The sequence below is a fragment of the Prunus persica genome, chromosome G7 (assembly GCF_000346465.2).
Source record: "Prunus persica cultivar Lovell chromosome G7, Prunus_persica_NCBIv2, whole genome shotgun sequence".
Taxonomy (NCBI): domain Eukaryota; kingdom Viridiplantae; phylum Streptophyta; class Magnoliopsida; order Rosales; family Rosaceae; genus Prunus; species Prunus persica.
In genome coordinates, this window is record NC_034015.1 from 16,026,128 (window position 1) to 16,050,554 (window position 24,427).

At 36.1% G+C, this 24,427-nt stretch overlaps 4 protein-coding genes across 5 annotated transcripts; 1 reads left to right on the forward strand and 3 right to left on the reverse strand.

Annotated features, from left to right (window-relative positions):
• LOC18771243 (lysM domain receptor-like kinase 4) lies at window positions 2–2,064 on the reverse strand. The gene has a single exon (XM_020568687.1). It carries the CDS (start codon window positions 2,000–2,002, stop codon window positions 92–94), a length of 1,911 nt encoding a protein of 636 aa, XP_020424276.1. The 5' UTR covers window positions 2,003–2,064; the 3' UTR covers window positions 2–91.
• On the reverse strand, window positions 2,611–7,627 carry LOC18769286 (lysM domain receptor-like kinase 4). 2 transcript variants are annotated; one of them, XM_007202588.2, is made up of 5 exons: window positions 7,380–7,627; window positions 6,457–6,564; window positions 6,309–6,379; window positions 5,759–6,215; window positions 2,611–4,641 (listed from the first exon to the last, which is right to left on the reverse strand). In XM_007202588.2, exons 4-5 carry the CDS (start codon window positions 5,815–5,817, stop codon window positions 2,808–2,810), a joined length of 1,893 nt encoding a protein of 630 aa, XP_007202650.2. In that variant the 5' UTR covers window positions 5,818–6,215; window positions 6,309–6,379; window positions 6,457–6,564; window positions 7,380–7,627; the 3' UTR covers window positions 2,611–2,807. The 2 variants fall into 2 exon arrangements, with proteins under 2 accessions (XP_007202650.2, XP_007202207.1); XM_007202145.2 differs by lacking the exons at window positions 5,759–6,215; window positions 6,309–6,379; window positions 6,457–6,564; window positions 7,380–7,627 and having other exon boundaries at window positions 2,611–5,735.
• LOC18769696 (probable calcium-binding protein CML41) lies at window positions 12,755–13,762 on the reverse strand. The gene has a single exon (XM_007202844.2). It carries the CDS (start codon window positions 13,474–13,476, stop codon window positions 12,901–12,903), a length of 576 nt encoding a protein of 191 aa, XP_007202906.1. The 5' UTR covers window positions 13,477–13,762; the 3' UTR covers window positions 12,755–12,900.
• On the forward strand, window positions 18,822–22,533 carry LOC18769939 (probable vacuolar amino acid transporter YPQ1). The gene is made up of 12 exons (XM_007204333.2): window positions 18,822–19,267; window positions 19,414–19,456; window positions 19,667–19,693; window positions 20,139–20,237; window positions 20,400–20,506; window positions 20,649–20,820; window positions 21,141–21,245; window positions 21,332–21,427; window positions 21,650–21,670; window positions 21,786–21,844; window positions 21,922–22,012; window positions 22,116–22,533. Exons 1-12 carry the CDS (start codon window positions 19,044–19,046, stop codon window positions 22,218–22,220), a joined length of 1,149 nt encoding a protein of 382 aa, XP_007204395.1. The 5' UTR covers window positions 18,822–19,043; the 3' UTR covers window positions 22,221–22,533.

The following is a 24,427-nucleotide window of genomic DNA, read 5'->3' on the forward strand; positions in this document are numbered from 1 at the left end:
AGTTGACAACAAAACAATTTTTCATGTCATGCAATGGTTACACATACATGATACAGAAGAACAGTACTTGTGTGATACATACTTTTTGCTACTAGACTCTTGTTTTACAAAAATATTTTGCTTTTTCTGTATCCAATTGTATTTTTATCAAGGATGAGAGTACTTGATGGATTCTTGGTCTGCTTTCTGGCTCTTCAGCCAAGCAGGCTAGACTTAACTTTATCATTCGTACTGCAAACTCCATGCAATGCTCCGCATTTAAATTACGGTCTATTAGCCTATCAGGGTGAGCTTCTGCATTTCCTCCTCCCATTAACGTAAATATTGCTTCTGCATTTCCTCCTCCCATTGTTGTGCATACTGCTTCTGAAAGAAGCACTTCTACACCATCCTGCAAGAACACAGCTTCTTTTCCTGTTACCAATTCCAGCAGAACAACCCCAAAGGCATATACATCAATTGCAGGTGTCACCAATCCATGTTCTATATATTCCGGTGCCAAATAACCTTGTGATATCTGGGCATACCGTGTAGATGAATTCCTATTTGCTTCCTTCTCCGCTGATCGTGCGAGACTGAAATTTGCTATTTTTGCCCGTAAATCTTCGTTGAGCAAAACATTGGTGCTGCTAATACCTCTGTGCACATAAGCAGGATAAATGAAGTTGTGCAGATAGTGGAGCCCATCGGCAATGTCCAAAGCAATCTGAACCCTATGATTCCAACTCGGAACTTCTGGACAACTTTCTTTCTTAAGCCAATCTCTCAAGGAACCATTCTCCATGAACTCATACACAAGATAGAAATCCTCACAATGTTCACATGCACCGAAAAGGCTGATCAGATTGAAGTGGTTGATCTTTTTCAGTAATTTCACCTCCTCAGTTGCATCTTTGCTCATCTGTTTTATGGCTAGTACTTTTCCATCGAAAAACCCACGATAGACAGAGCCACCTAAGCAGTTCTTGTTGCTGAAATCCTCTGTAGCACCTTTCAATTCTTCGTATTCGAAGACTTTCAACCCAACATCAACTTCTTCAGCAATGGTAACAAAGAAACTTTCGTGCAAGACCCATTTCTTTTTTCCTTCTATATTATTTTGAGAAACCCTTTTCTGGTGATAAAGAAACACCCCAAAGATAGCCAAACAAAGAACTAGCACAAGAATTCCAATTCCAATCCAAACATATGCTTTCTTTGACCTTCTGTTTCCATGAATCGGAGTAACTGGAAGAGAAAGGCGTGGTGGTGGCCCTGGTGGGTATTGAATAATGGTTTGAGAGCTTGAAGGCTCCACTGACAGTGGAATTAGAATTGGTGTTAATGCATACACTAGAGGATCATCCTCTGTAAATCCATTCGCATAAGCTACACTCTTGGCACTTACATTAAATCTCTCACTAACTACAGGGACAGAGTCGCCCCAGCTGACCAAGTAAGTCAACAGAAATTTTGTACCATTGAAAGTTTGATTGCTTGTGGGACAAGCACATCTAAGTGGTACCTGTAACTCAAAACCAGGTTGCAAGCTTAATGCACTATAATTGTTTTCGTGCATGAGAGCATTACAAGTAGACATATTCTGATATGTATCTGTTGCTATCGTATAGTAGGTGTCACCAATACTGGGAATAAGATAAGAGGCTTTAGCCTCATAGTACTCACCCGAACAAGAACAGACTACAGGAACAATCACCTCTTTGCTTTGAGGCAGCACAAGTGTATGATCTGAGATGTTGTTGATTCGGGCAAGCTCAGAAGGGTCTGAAGCGGTAAGGTTTGATATGGCAGAGACTGAATTGTAAGGGGGTTGAGATTGAAAAATCAAGAAAGCCTTGCAGGATTTCTTTTCACCATTGCAGGTGTAAAGAAAAGTTGGGAGTGATCCTCTGTCATCACTGTCAGCACAATCAAGAGCTGAGTTTTCTGCATAACTTTGTTGAGCTTTGAGTTTTGGAGTGATTAACAGCAAAAGTAAGAACCTGAGTATAGAGCAATCCATGATCAAGTTTCTTTCTGTGAGAGAACTTTTGGCAGAGGAGAAACTTCAAGTCTTGAAGATGCGAAGAAGTCTTTGGCAATATAATTTCTGCAACATCAGCATTACCGCGTACATATTGTTTTGAATAATAGGTTTTTGTAGTTATGTTGACTAACTAGGCTTATCAGGTGGGAATTTTCCCAGAAAAACCAACCCAGGTTGGGGCCCAAGTTTAACTTATGTTTGATTTTTATCTTATTTTAAGAAGCAATACTTCATTTACTAAGGGAGTTTAGGGTAGGACTATAGGGGGAATCAATGCTTTGCATCACTCTTGACTTGGCCAACTCTATTTGATTGAAAAAAAACCCCTTCTAGAAATAATTCTCCAATAAGAGAAATGAATGCCATAGACCTGGTTATTTTATTTAAAAAAATCTATGGTAAGGTCTTTAACTTAAGCTTCAAGGTATAACCAATTCCATAATTCATATAGTCTGCAAGAAACTGATCATTTTTCTTCATAAAAAAGTTCCTGTCACTCCTTCCTTCATCTCTTCTAGAATATTTACCCCAGGTTTTGTCTTTATATGATTACTTCTGCATACCCATAAGCCATGATCAACTTCTTACGCCTCAATAATTAATTATTTTGTTATTAATAGATCATTCTGCACATAGGACATTGTTTAATGGACTATAACCAGATGTATAATGCAACAAATTACCTTATTTCTTTAGAATAATGAGGAACAAGAAGTATCGGACGAATCTTAACTGCCGTATTTCTAAAAGAACAAAACTAGCAGTAAATTACAATACTAAACTAAGTAGTTGATTGAGACCCTGTGCCAGTTCCTCTACCATCAAGAAATCCCTCTGTACCTTGGTAGCCTGAGATGTTGCTTGACAATTCCCAACTGAGTGAATTGCTCATAGTTCTTGAGAGAAACTGTACCATCTCCTCCATTGCCGGGCGAGCAGCTGGGTTTTTATTTAAGCAACTATGGACCAATCTGATCACAAAAAGAGCAAGTTCCGGAGGATAACTCTCTTGCATAGAAGGATCGATGAAGTGCCTCAAACTCTCCGGTCCATCTTCGTCGTTCAGAACAGAGTTTAATACATCAGACAATTGTCTATTTTCCTCATAAAGCACAGCAACCTCTTTTCCAGTGAGTATTTCTAGCATGAGAGCCCCAAATGCATAGACATCAAGCTTTGTGGAGATCAAACCATTCTCCAAGTACTCAGGAGCCATGTATCCTATTGTTCCAACAATGTGATTTGTCAAAGGAACCTCACCTTCCGGCGCTTCGGTTGACCTTGCTAGACCTAGGTTTGCAATCTTGCCCCTGAAGTCACTGTCAAGAAGAATGTTACTGCTCTTTATATCCTTGTGGACATGGGGAGGAGTGGTGAAGCTGTGGAGATAATTAAGCCCTGAGGCCACATCCAACAGAATCTGTATTCTTTGTGTCCAATTCAGAAATTTCCCATCATTGTTGCTGTAATAGATCCAATCACTCAAGGGTCCATTGACAGCATACTCATATATAAGATACCAATGTCCATCATGAAAGCAAACTCCTGACAGGCAAATGAGATTAGAATGGCTGGTTTTGTTTAGTAAATTTATCTCTGTGGACACATCTCCATTCATTTTCTTGATGGCTGCCAAATCCCCATTGATGTTTCCACGATACACAGACCCCTTAATCAAATAAGTGGAGCTAAAGTCATCTGTTGCGCGTTGCAGTTCCTCAAATTTGTAAACTTTGAGGGATTGAGCTATGCCAGATAGAGCCTCTAAGAAGTCCTGAGATCCTTCTTCCTCCTTTTTCTCTAGTGGTTTCTCAAGTGCCTCAAACCTCTCCGAGACAATAATTGAATTGAAACCCTTCGTACCTCTGCTTCTGCGAAAGAATGTGCAGAAGATAATGATGCCTATGACCAACACAAAAGCACCTCCTCCAAGAGCCCCAACAAAGGCATAAACCCATTTTTTCGTTGAGTTATTAGAGGAAGTTGAAGGTGGCGCCGGAGGTGATGGTGATGATGAGGGTGGCTCTATGGTCTGAGAACTAGATGGAGGGTTTTGCAAAGGAACTAAAAGTGTGGTGAAGGGATAAATGGTAGAGGCTTGCTCAGAAAGCCCATTAGCTTCAAGAGTTCTTCCGGTATCCGAATCAAATGTAGCACTAATCTTTGAAACATAATCCCCTTGAGCGATTATGTAAGTCAAAAGATACTTGGTCCCCACATCAGTTTGGTTCTTTGTGGGACAAGCACATCTAAGAGGAACACTAAGTCTAGTACCAGAATACAACTCTTTTGTAGTGAGATTAGTATTCTGGTTCATCATAGCTTGACATGTTGAGAGGCCTTGCAAAGTGTTATTTGCAATCACAAAATATGTATCACCATGCACAACTACATGAGATGTGTTTAGCTGATAGAAATCACCTGAGCAGGAGCATGTGATTGGAACAATCACCAACTTGTTCGTTTCAAACGTTGCAGTCTCGGAAACCGAATTCATCTCCGCAATCTGAGACGGGTCAGAAGCCAACATAGCAGAGATTGCAGAAACACTGTTGTAAGGAGGCTGGGATCTGAAGGTGAGGTAAGTTTGGCAACTTTTGTTCACTCCATTGCAGCTGTACCCAAGAACAGATTTTGAGTAAGTGTTTGTGTTGTAACAATCTGTAAACGCCTTGCCCTCATAAGGCTGCTGAGCAACAATCAAAGAACAGCAACTGAAAGTGGTGAGAATGATGGCAGATAAGATGAGAGAGAGGAAACTCATTTTACTTGGAATTGAAAGGTGTGCTCTGGCAAGAAAAAAAAGGTTGAGACTTTAGTTGGAATATATTCCAATGTTTTTGTGGGGCCCTTGAAACGGACGTTTCTACCATGAAATTTCCTGGTAATTATTTTTGTGTTGAATTATTGGCACTAACTTATACCAAGCAGGGTGGATTGAAGAAGATTGTCTAGTTGATTTTTTCTTAATAGTTGTCTTGGTTGACCAGCCTCCCCATTATCAGGGTTCAACTTGTATAAACAAAACATGATATCTATAGCAGAATGAATATATGATCTGTAAGCGGAGTTTATCTTCAATTAATAAAAAGATTTTTCTATTCTTACTGACGAGGTTGGGTTTGTATTATAATACTAATCTTCGACACGTATCGGTATTGATTAAGAGATCCTTAAGTCATCTGCAAAAGGTTTGGTCTTGAAGTTGAACCAGTAAGATCAGTTTCGCAATTTTATAAACCTCAAGTTTACAGTCATGTCTTTAAGACTGCATTACCCTGTCAAATAAGCTTATTATATTGTAGGCTAGATAAACAATTCGAGTAGTCCCGTTGAGGAGAAGAAGTTGCATGTAACGGAGTGTATACCTTTTTTTCTCTCTATCACTCTCCTCATGTGATAAGCCAGAAGAGGAGATAGAGAGATTGGGGTACACACCTTGGTATAGGCAAGTTTTTCTCTACCGTGAAGTTTGAAATCAGAAGTTTTTCAACTAGTGTTGCTTTCGTTAGTCATTTTCCACGCCAAATATGTCAACTAATGGTGCTTGAAGGCTGCTTTAAGTCTCTGACCTACATAAGTTCCAATTACTCACTAGTCCCCCCTATTTCTAATCTGAAAAATCTGATGCAGAAAGACCCGCAATTCTAACATCCTTTTCACTGAGATTAGTGATAAAATTTTATGAGGCTCATTAATATATTTAAGTTACCAGAGAGACATTAAGAACACCTTTGATTAGCATCGGAGTTCTTGCCCTGTGTCTCAAGAATGCTGCAGCTTATGGCCATTCAATCCAGTTCACCCAACTCCTAGGACAAAATCAAAAATATAGAAACTAAAAATCTTGGTTAATATAGGTGGAATATTCATTAACATCTCTGAGTCCATCACTGGCCAAGAATAATCTGGAATCACATTTCCTGATCTAGAAGGCATGTTTTCTCCATTTTCTACCAAGTTTCTGAGCATAGATACAATATTGTAAAGAAGAAGAGAAATGCAATACAGAAACAATAAGCAAAGCAAGGAAAATTACAGCGACAGTTACTAAAACCTCCAATTCCTCGAATCTCTGTTACGACGAGCAAAACTCCAATCATTAGACAAAAGATGCAGCCCACGATGCTATCGCGCAGTCCGTTTGCCACCAAAGTAGGTGGGACGACAAATAGGAGAAACCGAGAAACTGCACACGTACATAATCATCAGAAACCGAAATCTAAAATAGCAACACAATCTGTAGACATAAGCGAGACTCAAGAGGATATAAAAAAAAGACCTGGAAAAGTTCGAGGAAAGATGAGGTTTGCAGCAACAGCAAGAAAGGAAACCCAACAACCAAATTGTCCCCTGCATACTTAGATGTGTAAGTTTAGTGGACATGCGGGCGTAATATATGAAATTAAAATGGAATTGGCAAGAACCACCTCAAAATTTTGAATAACACCGTCGGGAAGCTCGTAAATAAGAACAGTACAAGAAGGCTACTTTGCATGGCTGATCTCCGCCCTACTCGGTTCAAGATTAACAAAATTCTGTACACAATGTAGGATACGGCAAAAAAACCACAGTAAGAGACAGGTTGAAAACAGAGCACCAACACGTGAATAGTGAGAACCAATTCGAATGTAATATATCTAAAGGCTCCTGAAGACAAAAGAAGTATGTGGTTCTGCAGTTAGCTACATATGTCACCGAGAAGAGGTAATCTTCATCTTCATTGAGAGAATATCAAACAACCTAACATACTCATAAACAAAGCCAAAAATATATGCAATGCCCCAGTAGCATTCACATACAACATAATTATATCCTAGCAGTCTTACCCCAGAGATCTGGACTTTTGAAATTTGTATAGTGAAACACAGAACAGATTAATAGACAAAAAAAAAAAGAACACAAAACACGGATTGCTGTTCCACAAGTGCTAAAACATCCTCCACAGACCAATCATATCATACTCATAATCATTGATGACAAAACAACAGTGACAACCATGGACATTAGACGAAAACCAAAGCAGTCGTGGTTCAGGGATCATTCACAAGAGATTAATAATAAATTTAATTGAAATATAATAGGAAGAAAGGAAATGACTTTGCTTTAGTCATCATTAAGAATTTCACGGCTTGCCAAGATAAATTAATTGAGTTTAAAATGGGGGTTCTCTCATATTTTAATGTTAAACCAATACAGAATACAAAATCAATATATATATTTTTTTTAATGCAGATGTAGCCATTCTTTCCACCACCATATGCATCCAATCCAAGTAAACCAACCTAAACCAAAAATAAAATAAGAAAGAAGGAAAAAAAAACAGGTGAAATTGAATAGTGAAGTGACTAACAAGGCAAAGATGGTTCCACCCCATTGAAAGGTGGCACGAGCCCTGCTGGCGCTTGATCCTGCTTCTGCTTCTGCTTCTGCTTCATATGCAACAGTCGCAGCCACCAATTCAGCAAAACCCATCTTCTCCAAATTCCCAGCCTTCAATTCTTTTTCGCCATTATTTCTTCATGGTTTCTTTCTCCACCTCAAGACTACGACTGGGAAGTGGGGGCTGGAATGGAAGGTTGGAATTTTTTTAAGTTTTTGAGTAGCCCCCCCATGTGTGTTTCCACCTAACGATAGCTGCACGTGCAGGGCACGCCTTGGGGGGCCATGTTTTCGTCTTTGCTTCCTCGTACAGTTGTGCGTAAAGCGAAAGCAGAGCTTTGATTCCCTTTCAAATGGGCCCTCCCTAACAATAATGGGTTTTCACTATTTGAGCCTCGTGTTTCATAGCTGGCCCTCATTTTTGAAGCCTCTTAATTCGGTACATTATTTTTCTAGTGAGTTAGGGCTTATTTGGGAGTGATTATAAATAGGCCAATAATTATTAGTAAATTTAGGTTTTACCCATAAAAAAACTTTCACTTTTGAAAAAAGCCAAAGCTTTTTCAAAAAAGACAGAAAAACCTCTCAACTTTCAAACAAAAGACATGCAAATGTAAAGGATTCCTTAGGAAATCAAAAAATAAATAAGGGTAATTTTGTCCATTTTGGCTTCTTTTAAAATTTTTCTCTCTCCTTTGGGCTTTTCCAAAGTCTCCCTATAATTATTTTTGTAGAAAATCATTTCTCCATATAATTACTTTATAAGTGATTTTAAGTGCCGTTTGACATTTCTTATTTGAGACTATAAGTGATTATTTTGAAATTTTTAAAAACTCAGCATGTTTGGTAAAAGATAAACAAATTACTTTTTGTAAATAATTGTTGTGAGAGTAAGCAATTAGGCAAAATAGCTAATGAACTATTTTTATTTTTTTTTATGCGATAATCACTCTGGATAGCGCACTGGATTTTAATGAAAATTTTGAAATTTCGAAAATAACCCCATCTATTTCAAGCTCGCGTCTCTTTTCTGCTTGTTTCAGTCTTCTCCTTCCCATCGCTCTCTTCCAAGTTCATCAGAGCTCCCTATTCGCCTTCTCTTCCACTTATCCTTCTTCCTTTAAACCCTAGAAATATTGATTTCACAGTCACTCATTCTCTGAAAAAACCCAAAAAACAGACCTTGTGATTTCAGATTATTAATTCGGCAATAACAACTGGAAGATAGAATAATTGGAAAGGCGTGAGACAAAGCAGCCATGACTCGTTTTTCCCTTTGTTACTATCTTACTGATTAAGAAAAGCCTTTAAACACTATGGGCTCGTTTGGTATACCGTATTAGACTCTGGATAGGAGTAAATAGTCTATGTCAGGTGTTTGGTGTCAACTTGTATTATTTAATTACCCGACTATTTTATACGGGTTGGGCTTTTAATACTCTCCTTACCTGACTAACTAATACAACACACACACCCCGGTTTAGATAATGCACGCTTAATTATACGGCTAGAGAAAAAGAACGCGCGTTCTACGAAAAAAAATCAGACGCTCTTTTCATCTTTTTCTCCCTAGGGTTGTTCTCTACTATCTTCTCCACAAGTTATTTTCTTCACTCTTCTCTAGGTATCCATCTCTCACTCTCTCTCTTTTTCATACTCTCTCCAATATGCTTTATATATTTCAATTTTTTTAGTGGAAATTAGGTTATGAATTTTTTTTTTTTGGCATTTTTTTTAATCGAATGTTTTCTTTGTATGTGATATAGTGATTCGACGTTGTGGGAATATTTAGATTGTTGGTATTAAACAGAGTATTGCCAATTTTCGTCCAAAAACAAAAAACTGTGATAGTGTTGGTAGTTTAGTTGAATACATACACACATGACGACTAGGAGAGCAAAATTACAAAATTAAAATTGTATGAACCTGAATTCTAGGAACCATTTTTTTTTTCTTTGTCAATTGCTATTAGAAAAGCAAAGATTGACTTGTCTATTAATGACCAAATTAAGGCACTACGGCTAATTTTGGAGAAAGCAAGTGATGAAAAAACATTCCTGACATTGGATGGTGCTATGAAAAAAGCATTTGTTCTTCTCTTACTTAGGGCGAGGGAGTTGTGATTCACTCTTTGATGTAGTTTGGTTTATGAACAACTTTCTCTTTTGCTCTTAGCACTTTAATATGTGATCACTTTGAATTATACATTATTTGGTACTGTTTTTATTAACGTATGCGAGTATGTTGGAATTTTTATGAGATACTACAATTATGATAATGGGTTATATGAAAAAAAATCTTGGCAAAAACAATTGAAAAACAAATCTTGTCATATGAATCTTACCAAAAAAAAAATTTGTGTCATTTGAATCTCAATTTTCATTAAAATTATCAAAGATTTTTTTTATTTTTTATTTATAAATAGTCTGATCTGATGTTATCCGAAACATCACCAAACACAGTATAACTTAGTCAGATTATTTATCCGGAACAGCACCAAACGCCTTATAATATTATGGATAAATAGTCAGTACTCTCCGGAACAAATTAATACTATCCGACGGAAATTAGTCAGTACAGTCCGACGTACCAAACGAGCCCTATGAAATGGTAAAAGTTTTTACATTGAACAAGAAACAATTTGCTTTTCTTAAAGGTAACCCAAAAACCAATATGGACCCCATAATTCAATTATTTAAATGGACAATTCCTTGTTCCTTTTTGTTAAGAACCAAATTCTTATTTCTTATTAGAGAAGACTCGAGAGAGTGAAACCCAACCCATTTCATTTCATACTACAAAGATAACAACTTGAGTAAAAAGAAAACAAATGATGCTTTTTAATTAAATGCTCCATTTCAAACCAAAGACCAGTACCTTAAATAATTTCATTATTTCGATCCAAAAAAAATTAATAATTTCATTATTTAAGTGGAGAATTTTAAACACTTGCATAGAAGAATTATTTCACCATAATGTTCTTTTTAGTCATTATACACAGCTTATAGTATTTTCATATAAAAATTTATCAAGCACTCAAAAAATGATTATTGTACCAACATCACTTTTACAAAATGTTTATCAAACGCCAAACAGCTTTCCTTCATAGCTGATTTCTCTCACAGCAAATCTGACAGCGATTATTTTCACAACAAAGCAATGTCAAACTGGTCTTAAGTGATTTTATGAATAAGCACATGGGAGGTGTTTCTCCCCAAAATAGCTTTAAATCACTTAAAGTGATTATACGGAGAACCACTTGGTAATGGCCAGTTTGGTATTGCTGTGCTGTAAAAATAATCACTGTCAGATTTGCTGTAAGAGAAATCAGCTATGAGAGAAAGCAGTTTGGCGTTTGGTAAACTTTTTGTTAAAAGTGTTGTTGGTACTGATTCCTCGTATAATCATTAAACACGGCGCCTCTTCAAAACTGATTCCTACATAATCAGAAAATGAAAGCATCTCATTAGCTGCTTTCCCTTATAGCTTTCTCTCACAACAATTTTTAACAATAAGTGATTTTTTCATAGTTTACCAAACGGGCTAGGCTTCCCAAAATTATTAAAAAATCACTTATCACCCAAAATAAGCAATGCCAAACTGACACTAAGTGTTTCTCTTCATAAATGATTCTAGACTTTCCAAATCACTCTCAAACAAGCCCTTCATTAATGTTTATCTTTATCTGAGTGTGAATTTTCCCTATACATCCGAATAAAAATAAATTCAAAGACGAAAGTACACTTAGACTAGGGTGGACTTCAGCTCCACAACTCCCAAGACAAAGTCAGCCATTCATCAATACATAATAGACCATAAAAAGAATTATAGCTCACTTGTGTGAAATTCATGCTTTCGTCCTTAAATAAACCTAATTTTTAACCGAAAGAAAACTAAACTTAATCAAGCATCTTGATTCGTAATCGAACAACCTAAGAATCAAACAATCTGACAAATTTCTGGGGCTTGGTTCTTATCCCTTGGCCTGCTTCAAAACTTCAAACCGACCTATGAAGTCATTTTGACATCAATTGTGCCTCACGTATGTTGGACACATTTGCGAAGGTTCGTACTGGTCATCATCTAGTAGGTTTACTTTAAATTGAGACCTTTACATATTATCTTCTTCCTTTTTTTTTGTCCCTTTTTTAATATTATAAACGATAGTCTAAATTATAGAAATAAAGATTTCTTATACACGCATACAACCAGAATGTCATAGGAATTCGAACTTGAGACTTCTAATTTGCAAGTCACGGCATTTTTTCACTGTGCTAGACCTCATTGGCTACGTATTATTTTCTTAAGTAACCAATAATTAAGACTAAATAATATAATACTTATCTAACAATTAATATCGTAGAATAAGGATATGTAGCATTTAGTTCCTCCACTTGATTTTTGACACAGCTAATCTTATTGAATTTTCTAAGCCATAAACCTAATTCAAATTGTGTTGTGGCATGCATCTCCACCTTCCACTTTGAACTTACCAACATTGTATTAGCCTATGAGGAGGACAAGAAGAGAGGAAGATAATATATATGGAAACGAAATTGGATTGATTTAGAGGAAGAAGAAATTTGTTTACTGTGGGTTTCTCTGTCCAGGTTTTAAATTTTAATTTCACACAGTTTTGAGTGCTCTGTGATGTTTATGATTGTCACGGATTGACTCTACTTTCCTGGTAGCTAGCTTCAACAATTATGTCACAAAAAGAAAACTAAAGGTTGTTTCCTGGTCTATAAAGCTTATATCTCAATTTTCTTTTCCTTTACTTTTCCTCAGATCCTCATAACTTTGCTTCAGCTTTAAGCATTTTACAGATGGCATCATGGGGCTCTTCAATTCTGAATATATGCTCCTCCTAAATTTGCAACATATACATATATCAATGTTGCAACAAAAGCTCAAGCTTCCTTGAAAACAAAGCAAACCCACATCACGCTTTGTCCGCAAGTATCATTGAAAACTTTAGAAGAACTACCTTTGTCCTGTTCATGTAAGAAATTTATGAGCCAATTTAAGTTTATTAATGAATTTCAGATTTAATATATTGAAACGAAATATGATATTACTAGTCATCTTTTCTACTCCAGAATTTGTCCATGTGGTTTTCCTAGGAATATGGATTAACGTGTCTATCAAAATGTGAATCTAATATAGACTTTTTAATGGGTTTTAGATTATAAAGGCTAGGTCCATGCTCTCAATTAGTGATTTTGTTTACGTATGTATAGTGTCTTAAGTGTGTGTATGTTTCTTCGCGATTCGGTTTACAGTTTCGCTTGAGCTCTCATTATGTTTGTGCTCAACTCAAACTCTTACCACTAAAAAAACGGCAAATTTAAGTTTAAGTATTGCAACATGAATATAGAAATGTTCCAACTCCATAAAGAAAGACCATGATAGAACCACACAACACATCCATGCATATACATATTTACGACTAATTAGACATTATTAAATCATCAACCATGAACTTAATTAAGTTAAGCCATCATTCGATGAAACTCATTAAAATCAACCACCCCATTGCCATCAGTATCAAAAACTTGAATCATGGTGACACACTCATTATATGACTTGGTGTCACCAAGCCTATGCAGCATCCTCTGCAAGCTTCTAGGGGTTATGACCCCCTTCTCCAATTCAAACATCTCGAAGGCCTTCTTCAAGTCCTCGTCGTCTCCTCCTCCTCTGCTCATCAGCTGCAGAAAGTCTTCAAAGTCTAACAGGCTGTCTCCATCTGCATCAAGATCTTTGATCACAGCCTCAGCCTCCTCATGAGACATGTACTCACCTATGGACCCAAAATAGGCTCTGAGCTCGGAGGCTGATATTTTGCCATCGCCATCTCCATCGAAATAGCGAAAAACTTCTCTAAGCTCATCTTCCCTGCTTGTCCATCTTGGACTGATTGGCCCAACTGGAGCACTGGTCGGGGACAGAGGAGATTTAGGGCTAGATTTGGATGATCTTCGACCAGGGAAGCTGAGCTTGAGACTTTTGTTAGAGAACCATTTGGAGGGTTTGGAGATTGCCCTAGTGTCAGTTGTTGTTGCCATTGGTGGAGAGAAATTATTAGAACTAGAGAGTTGGTGTTTTCTGTGCAAGAAACTATGTACAAGTGTGTCACGTCTTATATAGGCAGAAAAAAGAAAAATGAGAGGTTTGATTTATGAGGTTGCTAGCATAATTGAAGCTTTTGAAGTATTGGGAGCTGCAGTGAAATTGCAGAGGCGGTGAGGAAAACAATACGATTGCAGAGACTTTTTAGGTGGAGAGGACTTAAGGGAGGAAGGTGCATGGAAACTTCCTAAAGGTCCCAGAAATAATTGATTGGTCACTGACGTTTGGATGGTTCCCATACGCTTTAATTTCCATGGGGCCTATGAAACTGGTGGCTCAAGTTATACCAAAAACAAACAAAACAAAAAATGTTTTATGTTGGTAAAATTCTTCACTCTTGGCCTTAATTTCAGTGCTAGTAAGGTTGATGAAGTTTTCAATTGGATGTATAGCTTTTGACCTTAAAGTCGACATAAGGTACCTTAAAGTTGTTATGTTACACGTAGTATAAACATAAATTTGTGATATTTTTATATCATCAATACTTGTTGTAGCTTTACTCAAAGCAAAGTTAAGTTTGATCATAGACTCATGTGTAGCTTTATGTAAGAAAAATACTTTCCTACCTCGGCTTCATTGGTTCTTTTTTTTCTATCTCCCTCCTCACGTGAGATAGGAGAAATGAAATCAGAGCATGCAAGTTTCTCTTACAAAGACTGTATCCTATGACCACAAAATAAGATAGGGCTCCCAAAACCTTTACTTAGTTTAAGATTTTGGACCCAATTCAACACAAAACAAAAATATATCAATTTATTTGTGTAAGTACAAAATTTGATTAGAGGTTAATTAGACAAAAGAAAATGTTATACTTTAAATTAATTTAATTTAAAAGGAGGAAGACTCGAATTTGAGTGTAAAAGAATAGACTCACAGACTCACTGCTCAAAACCTAACACACAATTAGACAAAAAGTTTGTTTAGGCTATGCTCCACAGCCCACTTCTCTCTAACTTCTAGATTTCTTTTTTTTTTTTTTAACTCTTTTCTTGCGTCTTCAAAATTCTCTCAGTTAGTCCTCTATCATTGTACCAGGTAAGACTGTTTTTGGTAAATAAAATATATAAAAAAACAAATCTAGTACTGCTGAGTTATCTCTCCGATTATGGATTCCAAGGAAGAAATTGAAAAGAAATTGATAGATTGTGCGTGAGGGTGGGTGGGTCTGGCAGTTCTTATGTGATGTGATTAATTATGGTAAAGTGAGGAAATTTTGAAGAGAAAATAGTGATGATGAAAATGATGTTTTGGACCTAAAAATTTTGTAGGCCAAACGAAAAAGAGGAAAGAATAATATCACAAGACTCGTCGAGATTACGACATTACACCAAAATTATTTTGCGTAAACAAAGATTTAATTGGGTCTGTTTTGACCTTCAGATGATTTCAATAGTCAGAAAACTAGTGTTGGCCTAAATTTGTTAGAATTTCACACTTAATTCAACCCATGAGCAAATCTAAGACAAGTCTATTAGCATTGAGATAGAAAAGATTTCTTTCATTGTCAATCCATTGCCATATATGCCTTCAATAATGGAAGCTAGCTGAACAATATCTCTTTCATTGTCAATCCATTGTCTTAATGCCTAAAAAACAATGTACATGTGGGTTTCTGATGCGTTTGTGGATTCGAAGATTATGGCCTGGCCTTCTGTAAGGCTTTGGATGTCTAGCCCATGAGCCTTACCCAAATTAACCTTGAAGAATTAGTTTGAAGCCCATGGCCCTTACCCATTTCGAAATGGCAATTTAATACATGAGTTTATGCATGAGCATGGGTTTAGGACCTTATGGTATTTTCTCTATTTAAGAGATGTATTTTATGGTTTTGTAGAGAATTATTGAATATTATTTTTGTTTATTGTTTTTTTTTTCAATACATGTGATAGTTTAAACTACAAAGAAAGGGGAGTTTCTAACACACTACTAAGGTGTCATGGGGTTTGAACCTGAGACCACTGATCTGCAAGTCAACGCCTTTTTTTATTGAACGAGACCTTATTGGCTTGTTTATTGCTTTTGAAACGACCTTGATTTTTTTTTATTTATGTGTTCATGTGTTCATGTATAGTGTGGTTCTTATTGAAGTGAGCAGGACTAAACTGATAGTGGCTGGAATGCTACAAGCGGAATTTCCAACTAACGTTTACCAATTATCAATTGAATCCATTGTTTCGATCGGAACTGTTCGTCGATAGCAAAATAGAGAGAGAGAGAGAGAGAGAGAGAAGACGCGAAGTTATATATTTTTAAAATTAGATCCGAATGATATCTCTTAAATGCATTAATAATATGTTAATTAAATAAAGAAGCATGTTGGTGTAGTGGTGAATTGTTGAGCATATGAGTTGGAGGTGAGGAGTTTGAAATCTCATGATTCCAACTTCTAATATAGAAATGTATATTCTAAGTTTCTTCAACTTGGCAAAATGAAAAAGTAATGATATTTACCAAAAAACCAGAAGACAATAAGACATAAAGGGATAACGCATGTTAATGGAGTAGCAAACACTCCAGAGTGGATCCCTGCATGAGGACAATATAGCTACCAAAATCAAAAAGATTACCAGGCAGGCTCCACTTGGTGTTATATATATATATATATATATATATATATATATATATATATATATATAATATGCAGAAATGAAATTAGAAAGAGACTTAGACAAAGTTTATGCTATTAATTACTTGATGTGGACTAAACACAATGTATATTTCTTAATCATAGACAGCCGTTTCTTAATTTTATTAATTCATACCTATCGTATTCAAGCAGCACCAGTTGCCGCAATGCTACAAGAGACCTTTTCCTACAAAATCAAACCCAAGTTGCCCAAGTAAGAGCAAAATTTTAAAAAAAAAACGCAAACGTTACTCTCTACATCCCTTTCAACTTGTTCGCTCTCTCCATACATAATTTTGTGGTTCAATTCTTTTTATATCACTTCACCTTAAAATTTCAGACACGCCTCCTTAAAAAAATCTCAAACGTTATCGATTCTGACCAACAAAATTTAAAAAAAAAACACAGTAGGGAAATTAAGATAAGCACGAAGTGACATTGACACACGTGTGCGATATGATTACTAGCCAAGGTGCAGCGAACCGTGGCCGTGTGTTTTGTCGTTTTGCTTACGTGTAAAGGGATCAGATTTAAAGGGTTGTTATTCTCATCTTCTTCACAGCTGTTTTATTTTTTCTTTCCTTTTGTTATCTTCTTCTCTGTGCGGAAGACTGCTATTTTGTTTATGAAATGGAAAACGAAATGATGAAAAATAAAAGGAAAAGCTGTTACCAACTTTATTGACATTGATGACACGCACTGCAAAGGGACCCGGACTTGTCAGAATTAACATCCATGCCCCTCCATATCATAAAATTTATAGTACGACCCAGATTAATTTTAGATGTTTGCTCTTAGCATGGATGAACCTGGATGAGTATGGAAGCCAGGTTCGAGTGAATTACTGGCGATTTTAGAAATTGTTTTGTCTGTATTATGCATTTGAATTTGGTCTTCATGGTGGGTTTGGTTCACAATGCTTGTAATTTTGTGGCTGCGCTAGCTGCTTCAAAATTCAAAATTCAAATGCATGCATGTGTTGTTGCTGCTGCTAATTAATCACTTTCTTCATGCAGTCAATTAAACAGACGCGACGGTTTGTCACGAAAGTCGTTGATTTGTTTGATACATATAAATGATTAAACGATGTCGGATTGCATTGGAATGGTACATCAACCACGTACTGTATCTGAAACATATAAATATTTCTCATGATTTAGATGTTCAAAATACAAATATTTTCCCATCGATTTTACGTATGACAAGATCAGTACTTAAATAATTACGTGTTACGTGATATAATAACAATATAAGTTAATTTATTTCCTTTTTATAGCATAAACTATATATATCGTAATTGTAAAGTAGCTGCAACTTGCAAGGAAGAGGAGTAGGAAATTCAAGATCTTTATTTGATACCATGATACGAATGGGTGCAACGACAAGATCACAGCTTGGCTTAATAAATAAAAAAACCCGAGCAGGAGCATGACTTCATCTTTAAAGCATATTAGATCAAAGAAGAAAACAAATAATATATGAATCTTGGATCATGCAATAGCACTCAATTTGTAATCATATATTTCCATGCAAGGGGGGAAATAAAAAAAGAAGAGAGAGAGAGTTGAAGGAAAAGAAAAGAAGGTAGAAATAAAACAATCATTTTCATTGTTGTTTTAACCAAGCTAGCCATGTGTACTCAATTTATTTATTTATTGTCCTTACATTTAATAGAGAAGATAATAAAATTGATGGTATGACTATTTATCCTAACGAAAGTGAAGTTGAAAGACCACTCAAAAAAATTTAAAATTGAAAGACCAAAATACAAATCGAGTTAAAATTTAAGAACCATTAAACCTAAAAACCTTAAAATATATATTAATACAGACTGTAAGCGGTGAAACGAAACAGAGAAAACAAAATATAAAATATCAAGTGATCTTTTATTTAAGAGTGTTGACATGTTCATGACATCTTTGTCCCCATCTGCATTATTAAACTTTACTATGAACCCCCAAATCATGTCTGCTACATAGCTAGCAATGCAAGCATGAGGATAGGCATATGCATGAAAAAGATTCGCACTGATCGGGTTGGTCATCCATTGAGTTTAATACAAATTACTAAAAATAATGTATGAGACTTGTAACTTAATTGGTTAAGAGTATTTATCAATGTATTCGAGATTTTAAGTTCGATTATCTCTTTCTTTATTAAAGATAACTCGACTCATGAGATTGTATGAAGATATAGTATGACTCAAAGATTCTTGATTTCTTTGGGGAAAAATTTTATAATCCCTCCATAGAGAAACAAAATTAAGGAGTTGAAGATATGACTTCCCTAATTAAATCCCTAATATTTTTCTTGTTAGTTTGAAACACAAGGAAAGTCATTGATTTACATATGAAGCTGTTTTGAGAAGAAGAAAAAAACTTTTGTGCAATATTACTAAATGCTTTTGTCCATTTGAAGCATACACTTAAAAAGAAGGGAAACGCTTGTGATAATCTAGAAACACTTTCTCAGTGTAAACTTTTTCAGACACTTTCTTCTTATTTATTAATATTAATTTTTTCCTAGGGGATGAAAAAAGCATCATGGTGAAGAATATGCTTACCACACATTGCCCTCTACGTGTAGATAAATACGTTTTCTTTTTTCCTTGAACAAACAGACACAGAAACTTCTGAGAGATACTAGGCGTTCCACATGTTTAGCTTTGCCCCGTTTACAATATTTACAAGTTGACCCAAGAAAAGACAAGAATAGAGAGACACTCTAGGCCTATATGATTCAGTACTTCTGTGTTTTTGTGTCATTTTACTTCTCTACTCTCTCTCTCTCTCTCTCTTCTCTTCTTAACAACCACCTTCAGAAGCTGAAAGACCACAAACAAAACTCAACAGCCAGCTAGAGGCAGAGAGAGAGAGAATGCCACTCTCTTACTGTGTAGCTGAGAACAAACCCTGTGATCGTTGGGTGGAGAAATATTTCAAGGATTGCCTTTGCAATCTCAACGATGACATCTCCTTTGCTTTTGGGCTGGTCAGCTTAGTCTGTTGGGGAGTCGCTGAAATCCCTCAAATCATCACCAACTTTCACACCAAGTCCAGCCACGGAGTCTCTCTTGCTTTCCTCCTCACTTGGGTTGCCGGGTTCGTTTCCCTTACCAACTAGCTCTTCCTTCAGTAGTATTTCTCTTCTCGTTGTTGAAAGATAACCCAATTTCGAATCTCTCCTTTAGCATCTTGTTTTTTTTAATTTTCTTTCTTGTTGTTCTGTGTCTTTTGGGTTCATGTAGGGATGTGTTTAATCTAATGGGTTGTCTTCTGGAACCAGCAACGGTGAGTTAAGCCATACTGCCATAGTTTCTTTGTTCGTTAGCCCTGTGGTCCAGAGAACCATCACAGTGGGTGGTTGGCTCTGGTTAAACCACTATCTTTATATTTCTATGAGCATGGCGCTGGTCTCCATCTTATATATATTGTCAGAAATTTTCTTTTTTTCGGGCCAACTTTCTCAGTGTTCTAATCTTATGCCATTTTTGGATGCAGTTGCCCACCCAGTTGTATACAGCTTTGGTAATTGCCCCTTTCTAATTTTGGGTTATGTTCTATGTTGCACCACGATGGATTAAAATATTAAACACTAGCTAGTTCTCTTTGTAATTGCATCCTGTCACAAGAAATGATAGCACTACAATATATGACACACTTTAAATCTACTAAAGGAGTAATTATAGTGTAGTACGGTCATGTAGTATAATTTATTCATGCGTTATAATATGAGTGAACGACATGATTAATATTTCTCCCTCCACTTATATTATAACGCGTGAACAATAGGACCTATATTTATTTTGTTTGGTAACTTTGTCCAGATGCCCGTCAATTAGGGGAATGACTAGGCATGAAGATAGGGTCATTAATTAATTTAATTTTATGATTATTTAATCACTTGAGTTACTTTAATTTTATGATTAATTTATCATAACACTTTTTTTGTCCTTGTTGTTTATATAAACAGCTATACACAACAAGCACTATTGTATTAGTGCTGCAGAGCGTGTACTATGACTACATCTATACATGGTGTAAATGTGGAAAAGTCACATCTACCGAAGAGGTACAAATTTTCATTTTCTTTAAGTACTTGGTCTTTCAATCTATGAATTATTTAGATAATAATTAATTGTTATTATATGTGTAATTAAGAGTAAACTAGCTAGATAATCCGTGAGGCTAATTAGTGATCAATTTAATATATGTTTTACCCCAACTTGTATAGGTTGATGAAGAGAATAAAAGACCATTGAATCCAAAGTTGGCTGATTCAGGCATTCCAATACCAACTGCTTCACCCAAACCCACTCCAAGAAAAGAGTTCTACTATACGTACGTACTCCTTCTTCTCCTACACCTGCTACGCAGTTTTTTTTTTTTGGGGTACCCTTTTAGCAAGATGTAATTTTCCTATTCATTTCTCATGCAAATCTTCGTTGATGATGATAAAACCAGTTCTTGTTAATTTTCACAGGTCAGCAAGATCGTTGGCGGGCAGCGGTACGCCACCGTTTCGGACCTACATGAGGGCAGCTAAAAGTGGTCCTTCTACAATGGCACTATATAGTGACTCATCTTCTGAGGACGAGTCAGCTCCAGTTACATCCAAGACATCTGTTACCCAGCCTAGGCCAATCCCAAGATCGGTGAGCCTTAACAACTACCAAACTTTGATCACTATCTACTTGACCAAAATTGTTCTAATTAAGGTTTGGAATATGTGCAACATCAATCCACCCTTAAATTCTGCCTCTTACTTTGTCACATCTCGTTAATTTTATAACGAACAGAGAACTGTCATATTGCGTGTCACATCATTTAATAACGAAAAGTTAAGAGAATAAGGAGTTCTTGTAGTATGTATACTATTCTTTTCAAAATTATATGTAATTAATAACTAATCACAAGTGTTTCCTTTACTAAGTACTCCTTTACTAATTTTCACCATTATTGTGTGCAATTCCAGGTAGCTAGTTATGGAACATTTCTAGCTACATCGCTTAACTTGCCATCGCAAACAAAGGCTTTGACACAAGTATACATAGGAATTACTGGGAGGAAACTCTTGCAGGTTTGATTGGTGACTAATTAATCACATATATGTATATTAATCAAAGTACTAATTAGGTTTAATACGAGGGTACCCTATATATGCAGGAACACTCAATGGAACACAGTGCTTTTGGGCAATGGTTGGGGTGGCTAATGGCTGCTATATACATGGGCGGTCGACTCCCTCAGATTTGGTTAAATGTATGTGCCTATTTGTTTTGTTTATATCCTCTTATTATCCCATTGTTAGATAAAATCTTCTTTGATTCTTAGCCGTCAAATCATCAGATAGGAAGAAATAACATATTAGTATATTCTAATCAGTCATATCTCTGTCACTTTCAAAGTGTAATTTATAATTCCCTGTTTACGATTTTATTTGGAGGTTTCTAACTTAGTTACTGTGTGATTTACATTGGCCAGATTAAAAGAGGAACTGTGGAGGTAATCATTTTATCCCTTGCTTGCTTTCAAATCATATAATATATTTAGTGTATAATAATCTGGACTTGTAACAGCTATTGCAGTAATTTTATTACTTTTACTTTTATATATGCAGGGTTTGAATCCTCTAATGTTCGTCTTTGCACTCGTCGCAAACGTCACTTATGTCGGAAGGTTACAAAAATCTCTCTACTTCACCGTCTTTCGATCTATTTGTGCAGGCTTCTTATTAATTTGTTTGAATTTTGCAGCATAGTTGTAAGAACCACAGAATGGGACAGCATCAAAGCCAATATGCCATGGTTGCTCGATGCGGTAGTTTGCGTGGGACTCGACTTATTTGTATCCTTTTTCTTACTAGGTTTACCGACCACTTTGTGCGAGGTTGTCATCAATAATATGATTACAATGTTTTAATGTTACGCCTTAACAAACATAACAACAGATAATTTTGCAGTACATATATTACAAACATTTGAGGAAGAGGACCCCAAGAGGTGGAGAAAACTACACATTCTACAAGGAAGCAGACAAAGCTGTGGTTTCTTGAATGCGCATTGCAAGGATGCATGAGATGCATGTCTGCTGCTGCAAAATCAAAATCTAGAGACCCCAATGTTGACCTTGTGTACCTCCTTTTGCTAAGCTCGGCCTTGCTGGTCATGTTCGAGTCGAATGATCATAATTTGTATTTCAACTCTTTTTTTGGTTTGTTTTTTTTATGAACTCATGAGTTAGGTATAGTGAGAAGTACCGAGAGCCATTAGTCAATGTCAAGGTGTGGATTAATTAATAGTGCAAGATTATATATATGTGGCTGTGGTCTTAGATTGATGATTGCTCTGTTTCTTTCCCGTGGAAAATCCATTTTCATCACCTTTTTTTTTAATTTTTCCAAGGTAATCTTATGAGATATTTGACAAAGGGAAAGCAAAAGTACTTCTAAAATGTTTGGTGGGTGCTACCAATGGAAGTTTGTATTCGTGCTGGTTCAACTTTATATCGTATTATCCTTTCCTTTATATCCGATTTTGGTTTTGTCCATTTGGATAGTTGGAATTGATTAGGCAGATGGACATTAATTTCTCTGGTGTAATCTTGTATGTACTGGAAAGACAATTGAACCTCTTATCATGGGGGCTACTTGATTAGACCCATTACGCACGTTGGAGCTTTACCAGAAGACAATACTGTAGCTAGTAGGGTGGGCCAAAAACCTTCGAAATCGTTCATATTGGCCGAATAAATCAAATTCAAAGTTGTGGATTCAAGATTTTAAAGTTAGCTGGTTAAAATTTACATACTAAATTTGATGATATAGGTGAATTTAGTTAATAAATATAATTAAAAATATATACATGTATACAGTTAGAGAAACGTAATAAATGTTCCTTACCCCTCAAATACATCTCTAAAGTACAAAGTAACAGTATTCAAATATAAAATGTAACCTACAAAACCATCAAATTCAACAAAATTCTTAAAATGAAAGCCTTAATTTAAACTCTAGAATATTCAATTTCAAATTAAAACTAAAATTAAAGATGCAAACATGTATTTAGGAGAAAATAAAAGAATAGGAGAGAATTAGAAGAATGGAAGAAGAGACAGAGAAAAGGAGAGATACGAAGAAGTCAATTGGGCAAAAGACATGTAGGGTTTCTTTTATTTGTTTTAATTTTGGGCTGGGCTACTAAAGATACGTAGGTTTTTGTTTTGGAAATTTTGGGGCGTTAGCCCAGCCTTAGACTGAAAGAAACAGTAACATCATCATGAGATGCCAATCTGATGCCAATGACTCTTCCTCACCATTCTTTAAGTCATTTACTACATCCATGGTGTTACTTTAGATCCTTTTGCAACCATGCGAAATCAGAACACGCTCACCCACTGGTAGCTTCTGAGGGTCAAAATCATCATTAAGCCCATTCAGCCTTTGTATGGGCCATCCAGTGGATCGTGAGCTGACCCTAACTAGGTGGATCATGGCTTGACCCAGACCTGTAAGTGGGTTCGGCCCCATGATGAAGCTTGCCAATGTGTCCAATTAGGCTCAAATCTTAATCTTGATTTCGTTTTCAACCCACAACCTTCAACCCCATTCTTCATAGCCCTTCTCTATAAGATTTCCTATAATCCTCAAAGGGGCTGAGCTGAGCATATGATTTTGGGTTGCTTTGTAAGAGATTATCAATGAAGGAAAAAGAAAAAGGGTCTTATTAGCTACATGGACAATCCAAGAGTATATTCAAATTATATATGAACTCCTTCATTAGGTAAGGAGGAGCAAATACAAGATTCAATATTTGGTGCTTCATCAAGGGGATGTTAGTTGCATTGGTGTAGGTCTTTGGTGTGCTCCCACGTGGTCCTGATTTTAAGAACTTCAAGGCCCCCATAGTACCCATGGCATGAGTTTCCCTCTTCCCCCTTCCTAACGATGGCAACAACGAAAATTAATAATTTTGGTGCTTCATGTGACTGGTAGTTATGTAGTCTGTGTTTCATGTGTTCAAATGCATATATAGAAGCTTAAAAGTAGCTCCATGTTCTGTTAAACCATCCAATGTTGATTAATATTTACTCAAACTTATAGTCTTTCACTATCTGCACCTGACAATAATTGACATTGTAATTCGCATAAACTTCCCACGTTAGGTTGTGGTTTTATATGTAGAGAAAGATTTTAAAAAAGCCTTCGATAAGCTGACTAAACTTGAGAATCTACAACATTTAATTAATGTATAGTTTATTAGT